Here is a 7,740-nt window from a genome sequence, read left to right as displayed (position 1 = left end):
AAACTGCTGAGCTTCAGTTCATCTGCAAATTTGACACCATCAGCTCAGGATTAAACAAAGACTGTGAATGGCTTGCCAACTACAGAACCAGTTTCTCCTCCCTTGGTTTACACATCTCAGCTGCTAGAAGAGGACCTCATCCTCCGTGATTGAACTAACCTCGTTACTTCTAGCCTGCTTCTTGCTTGCATATATATACCTGCCCCTGGAAATTTCCACTACATGCATCCGACGAAGTGGGTATTCACTCACGAAAGCTCATGCTCCAAAATGTCTGTTAGTCTATAAGGTGCCACAGGACTCTCTGCTGCTTTTACAGATCCAGACTAACACGGCCACCCCTCTGATACTGTCTCATGAATGTGCATTTTAGGCTTAATTTGGGATGAGGTGCATCATATAATGTAATCTTTCTATTTTCAGAAGCCAGCTGAAACAGAATTAAGTATACTTAAAAATTGCAGTGATGAGTTAGAGAATGGGAGGGTATTGAGTACAGCTCTATAGACACCAGTTTTTGCTCTGCAACTTTTCATATATGGAAAACAGATTCTGTGAATTTTTACAAGAACAGGCATATTGGTTGATTGTGAGCTTCTCCCATTTCTGCCAGTGATCACAGTACTTTTGAAAACTGGCAACATGCCTCACTAAGCAAATCACGTATTTGTCTCAGGCAACTAAAGTGTTCTTTATTCCCTGAAAAATCACATTTTATTTTGGTGAAAGGGAAAATTTAGAGGAGCTGCAAGTATTTCACTATGTGACACCAACAAATAGACATTACTGTGTATTAAAGAGCCTTTTTTAAATACCTAGAGCTGAATTGTTAATTTGGAAGGGGAAAAAATGTTTGGCCTTGAAAGAAGCAACATAAGGTATTTCAGCTGAGTAGAATTCACTCTGTGCTCCCTTTACGCCAAGTGATTCCACAGTGACAATTCTGCGTCTTTTTAATTTAGTTGGAGGATTATTTCCTTAAATGCAATAGTCCAGCCTAAAGTGTCTCTCTTTATTCTTCTGGTTTGGGAGGATGACAGGTAAAGTGTTACACCAGAAAAGGTGCGATGTTTGTGACTGGACTGTTTTGGCAGAAGAGTTCTCTGAACAAAGAAGTGTTTATAGGTTCATTATAAGAGTTTTCCCATCTCAGTACTCTACTGTTTCCTGAATATTTAATCAAACAAGGAGCGTGGTTTTATTTTAATCTGTGACATACCCTATCAAGGATTGAAAAATAAGCTGTCATGTTCATCCACATTGCAGCTGCTTCTAGCCCTGATAAGCATGTTGACCTAATAAATATTTAACACTTATTGCTTGCAGTTTATCATCCTTCATAATATTAAAATGTGTCAGTGAAACAGTAGATACTGTAGTAAAGGACATTTTAAAAGGTGTATCTTCCCTAAAGAGTGAACTCATTCCAGTGAGTTTGTCTGTGGTGTGGGTTCATGTTGTCCTTCATTTTCTGGATTTGTTTCAGAACAATAGACACAATTCACCAGACAAAGAACTAAGAAGGAGGTTGACTCCTTGTTCTCACTGATGGGCAGATTCACATTCTCATACGTTTATGGCTGTCTTCAGTGCCCCTGATAGTAATTTATTATCCCAAGGGCCAGGAAATCATTTACAGGAACAAAAGTTACAATTGTATCTGGTAAAACTGAATAAAGAAGATTCTCTCTTGCTTTTCAAACCAGTGACAACTCAAGAAGACTGGCATGGATTACTGTACAGCAGAATCCTATATTTGTGGTGTTTGAGGGGTTCATTTGTTTGAGGAAATGCTCTCTCAATTTTTACTCTTCTTTAAAAGATTTTTTTTTAGTAAATATTTGTCAGAAATGTAGTTTTCTGAGTATCTGCCAACAAAGCAAAATGGATGGGAAAATAAGATACTATTTGATTTTTTTTATATAACGCTTTCTGTCCATTTTAAAGGAAAATACAGGACAATAATAAAACATGCAATTAAAAGGAACTGAAAAAAAATGTTATAAATCTGATTTCAAAAATGCTGAGTGAATTACTTGACTTTGTTTGAAGTGGACTGACATCTCACCAAATTGAGCTGGGAGGAGGCACTGGGATTAGGACTCAGACCAGACCCAGACAACACCACAAAAAGATTATGTCTGTGTCATAGGTCCTGATGTGTCCAAGGCTTTATTGTCTGACTGTACCGAAAGAAGGCCAAGAAACATTTGACATGGGTTTAATCAGGCCGCAAGTTTATTATTAGATGTCTGGGACTACCCTGCAGATAAGTGTACAGTGGAGGTAATCCCATGTCTATTCCATAATTATCTGGGGGTTTTTACCAGCTCCCCCTCTTTTTCCATCCAGCTTCCCTCCCCCCCGTAGGAGGGTTATGGTGGGCTATAATAATGGGGGTTGGCTCCCTGCTGTACCAATCATAGGAGTCCCCAACCACCATGACCCCCTCCCTTCACTCCTTTACTGAACACCTCTTTTTAAGTCCTTTTCCAAGCTATTTATCTAGTCACTGTTCCCCGTTCCCGGCCAATGGGAGCTGCTGGGGGCAGTGCCTGAAGCAACAGCCACACACACCCCTGCGCCCCTCCTTCTCCAGGTTCCATCGGTTCCCGGAGCAGCGCAGGGGCAGGGCAGGAAGGCAGGGAACCTGCCCTGCCCCCGGTGCGTGTTGGGCCGGAGCCACTCTAGGTAAATGCTGGGGGGGTGGGGGTGGGGGGCCGTGAGGAGCTTGCAGGCTGCAGAAAATAAACCAGTGGGCAGCCTGCTCCGTGCAAAAGGGAGAGCTAAGGCACAGGGCAACCATGCTGACTCTTTCTCAGTAGTTGTAACCACCCCCCACCATAAAGCGCACAGTTCCCTTCATTTAGCCAGCCAGCTAGCGAAATCTCTTCCCTCCCCCCCACCGCTTAAAGGTGCAGGGCGGTCAGTCAGGTTATAAAATGCAGTGAAGGTTCCGTCTCCACTACAAAACAGAACTGTGTTGAAACCGAGTCATGATGTAACTGCATCCACAGACACACTTGTATTTGTAGTGGAGATAGGGATGGAGACTGGCATTATCTAAAGCTGGTATATCGAAGCTATAAAGTGAATAATTTTAAATAAGATAATACCTCTGAATTTAAATTTAAACCCCTAAGGCTGTTAATCAGCTAGTGCAGTTGAGTAAATAGCCCAGACATTATAATGTGAACGCTATGGAGAATGGAGAAAGTTAGACGTATTTTAAACTGATTGGAGAAAGAAAAAAGATGACAACTGAATGGGTAGGAAGACTGGTTAAAATAGTAATGCTGCAATCCAAACATGAAATTACAAGAACTGATGTTTTAGCAGCTGAAAATATTAAGTATTTATCAATCCTTGAGATCAAATAAACGACAGTGATATAACTTAGAGAACTAGTATAAGATGGAATGAGGGAAGTCAGTGTCAAAAAAAACAATACCCAAGATCTGGGGGAACACTAGGACAGTAGAGCTATACTTGGTACTGGGACAGTACAGCTGAATTAACTTCCATAAAATGTGACCCAGGGGTAGAACACAGAATGTCATTCCCAACTGAGAAAGTTTCTGTCAGAACTTATTGTAAAAAAAAAAACCATTGTGAGGCATCCAGATGGAGACATCTGTTATTTTTCTTTGAATATCTGTCCTTGGTAGAAGACTTAAAAGGAATAATAGAAATGGATATCAGCATAATTATGATGATGAAAACCGTATGACTCAGAACACCCAAGGAGTAAGTAAATATAAAATGAAGAAAACTAAGGACCCAGTGCTGAATTCTGAATTATACCAACACATTTAGAGCATAACATGAAAAGCCTGAGCCATTTGTTGTGGCTGCATCCTGGGTCTCACTAGGTTCAGTGCAAGTTTTTCCAGTAACTTCAGTGGCATCAGAATTTGGTTATTGATTCAGAAAAAAATGAAAGGCATACAATGGGAATCAAATAAGCATTAAGCCATGTGGAAACTTCAGGATGATCAGCACTGAAGTAGTGTTGAATGGTCCATAGTACTGGAAAGAGTTTAACTGCCAAAAGATCACTAAGCAATTCTAGTGGTGCTTTTTTAGTAGAGCAGCAGCTTATACCCAGAATGAAAAAGGTCCCTCAGCTCATACAGTAGAAGTTAATTTTAAATATTTAGTAAATGGAGTTCTGGGGATTCCATGACAGTGGTTTCCCCTGCTGTTAGCATAGAAATCTAGAGAAAGCAATAGTGCCATGGGACTTGCTTAGCCCTGTGGTACTGCTGGTTGGACCACCGTAGAGCAGGTACACAAGATAGTGGCTTCAGTTCCTGCTTGATGCAAATATTAGATATATAAAGTAGCTAGTGAGGAAGAACAGTAAGAGGAGTAGGGAGTCTGAGGGTGTCTCCCTCCCTGCAGCAAAGCAAGCCCTGAGAGGAGGTTGCGTCAGAAATACTCCTCCTGGCTGCTAGTAGCTACAGTCCCAGTCTCATGAAATTTTCATGCTGGCATGGAACTACTGTGAACATAGTCACAGGCTTTAAAATATGACACACGCATACAAGGAGTTCAAAAATAAAGGGAAGAAATGAGAGAGAATGAGAGGCAGATAGATAGTTAACAATAGCTTAATCCAGTGACAATACTTGTTAAAAGTGCTCACCAAAGCATGCCTGAAATCACATAAAAACTCCGCAGTGGAGAGTGAAGAATTTATAATAGCCATCAATTAAGCCTGAAGAAAGAGCCCCTGGAGTAAATTAGAGAGAATTGGGTCAGAGGGACAGGTAATTAGCTTGACCTCAGAAATCAAGGCACAAATATTATCTTCAGAAACTCTAGATAGGGAAAGCAACAAAACAGAAGAGAATAAAACGAAGAAGAGCAATTCTCAGGGTACGTCTACACTGCACGATTATTTCGAATTAGCTTAAACCGATATTACAAAACAGATCTAATAAAATCGGTTTAGCACGTCCACAGTGGGATCCCGAAATCGATTGTTTGCGTCCATGGTCCAAAGCTACCATCGATTTCAGGAGCGGTGCACTGTGGGTAGCTGTTCCTCAGCACAAGTTCCACTCGTGCTGAGAGCACATGTGCTGATGGGGAGCAAACATTCCCCGGGTGGTGCTGGTTACGCTCACCTCCCTTGAAGGCAGCCAGACAACCTGTGGTGCTTTTTCGCGGAGTGCATGAGCAAACACCATAGCACGCTCTTCCCGTTTTTCACGTGGTGGGGGGGGGAAATAAACTGAGGAGCTCGCAGCAGACACGTGTTTGAACCTACACGACATTGGGAGCCAGCACGACTGCAATAATTAGAGACTGCTGTGGACTGTGGATAAGCTGGAGTCTCAGACTCCTCCCTTCATAAGCGTCCCATGTTGAGTCTTGGCTTCCGGTTCCTTGTCAGACAACACGCTGTGATCGGAGTTTTTTATTCCAACGTTGGCATTTCGTGTCTGTAACGAGTGATACACCGATTGTCTCTCCATACAGCGTCAAATATAGTATCTCTAGGTCATGGCGGAGCTTTTTTCGATTTCAGACTGCTCGCCAGCCGTGTGATCAGAGTGCCACGTGGCAACGCAGAAGGGATATGTATCAACAAGTTGCGTGCTTTCCTGTTTATGCCGCTGCATCGATTCAAGATTGCTGTCCATGAGCGTCAGTGGCACTCTGGATGCCGCCGAGCCAATAGTCGATTGCCGTCCCCACGAACTAATCAGTTATGCGATCGAATTAGCACTACTCCTCTCGTTTGGGAGGAGTTCCGAAATCGATTTAAGGAGCAGTTTAACTCGATATTAATGACGACGTCGTGTGAACGGATACAGCGTTAAATCGGTATATCGGCCATTAAACCGATTTAAAGTCGCAGTGTAGACCTGGCCTCAGAGTCATCATAGATAGATGGTTTCTGAAGCTGATTAATTTTGCCAGAGAGAATGCAACAGAATCAACCAGCTCAATTTGTAACATATGCCTGAAGAGGAGAGGGGGAGAGAGGGAATTTAAATAATCTCAACATTGTCACAGAAATGGGCATTGACTGGAACATTGTGTTATGGCTGAGGATGTTAAATGGCCATTTTTTAAATGGCACCCACTGTAAAACCTCCAAGGAAAATAGAGATGTATTCTTGTAGGAAGTAAAGACTCCCTGTTACAGACACACACTTTTGGTGCAGAATACAAAGATCAGCATCTTCAAGTGGTGCTCAGAATAATGAAGCAGGTACATCAGCTCATGCTGTTCTGAGATAAATCAGAGATGTAATAATGCACGTGATGGAGCAATGCAAGGAGCAAAATTATATCTGAATTAACAAAGGATTGCTGTGAAGCACAACATGATCATCAAGATCACTCAGAGCTGGTGATGAAGAAGAAAAGAATTTTCATGTCCTGCTTAAAAAACATTCCAATCTGTGCTTCCCCCATAATCCAGCAAATAACTGAATAGGAAAGAGAAACCCAAAATTTACTTGGGCTCTGTTCCTACAAAGGTTTTATGGCACATGTTTACCTTTACTGAGTAATCCCTTTAGCTCCAATAGGACTAGTCAGAGTAGAAAGTTAACCATATGATGCAAGTTTTTGCAGGCTCGGGGCTTTATTTTGCAATTTTTGGGGGGGATTATGGATGTGCATATACTTCTAGTACAATGGGGCCCTGATCCTTATCTGGGATTCATAGGTGGTACCACAGTGCAATTATTATGTGGTGATGATGATGATTTTAAAAAGGGATCTGAAGTGGAATATATGCAAAATTGCCCTAATTAAAGTGTTTGGAAAAAGAATAATCCTGACAAATGGCCTCCAAGCATCACTGTTTTAACCAGATTCTGAAAAATGATTGTTTTACCTTAGCATCACAAGTATGAAGCATGATATTAAAATGAGAAATGAAATTATCTTCATTATAATCAATATTTTATTTATAAATTGTTTTTCTCAATCTGTAGGCACATTTAATATACTCCTAGAGCAAAAACATCAATGCTATGAGATATAATTACATACCTAACAATTAATGTCTGATCTGTGCTGGGGATTTTTTTCATCAATTGTAGTTTCATCAATATAAAACCCTAGTGCAGACTAGGGCAAATCATTTCTTATACCGGTGTGAGATACCTACACCACATATTTATGTCAGTGTGGCTACTCTCGTTCAGAAAATATAAGAGTGTAAACAATTTCTAGAGCTGACTTTTTCACTGAAGACCTAACGTTCTAGAGAGAAGCAGTAGAGAATTTTGAAGTTGCACAATATTTTTAAAGCTTTTGTTCCCTCATTTTGGTATATAAATGATTAAATGATGACGCATTTTCTGTTGCCACTTGACTTTGGCAAACCCTGACTCCAAAAGGAGTTAACATCCTGTTCTTGAATCTCTTAATATCTTCTGAGCACACACATTTATTTATGCATGTGATTCTTTTGTTCCGTTTCCTCTTAAACAAGTATTTTATAAGTGACTTTGTTGCTCTTGAGAAATGCCAGATTGACAGCCCTAGACACTGAAGACCTCTCTCCACAAAACACACTTACAAGGCAGACTTCTGCATAGTGCTACAATAATGTGCTTCACCCTGATCTAGAGGGATCACCTCTGGGATTCGAGAGTAGCTAGGTCTCTCTAAGAATTCAATCTTTGTCTTTTCTGCTGAAAACTGCTCACAACGGAACTGTTCATGATAGTGTTCTTTTATGTTTATACCTGTGCATTGGGAATTGGATTT

General features: G+C 40.9%; 1 protein-coding gene across 3 annotated transcripts in view; it reads left to right on the top strand.

Annotated features, from left to right (window-relative positions):
- Positions 1-7,740, top strand: part of LOC116826626 (uncharacterized protein C1orf21) — a 240,529-nt gene that overhangs the window by 226,203 nt on the left and 6,586 nt on the right. For 2 of the 3 annotated variants that reach the window (XM_075067876.1, XM_075067877.1), the window contains exon 6: positions 424-522. The exons of the other annotated variant lie outside the window; for it this stretch is intronic. In XM_075067876.1, coding sequence (XP_074923977.1) covers positions 424-507 — 84 coding nt within the window. In that variant the 3' untranslated portion in view covers positions 508-522. Of the gene's footprint in view, positions 1-423; positions 523-7,740 lie in introns of those variants that run through there. 3 annotated transcript variants of the gene reach the window in all.

This window comes from Chelonoidis abingdonii, chromosome 7 (genome assembly GCF_003597395.2).
Source record: "Chelonoidis abingdonii isolate Lonesome George chromosome 7, CheloAbing_2.0, whole genome shotgun sequence".
Classification (NCBI taxonomy): Eukaryota; Metazoa; Chordata; order Testudines; family Testudinidae; genus Chelonoidis; species Chelonoidis abingdonii.
This window is presented reverse-complemented; position numbering and strand designations above follow the sequence as displayed.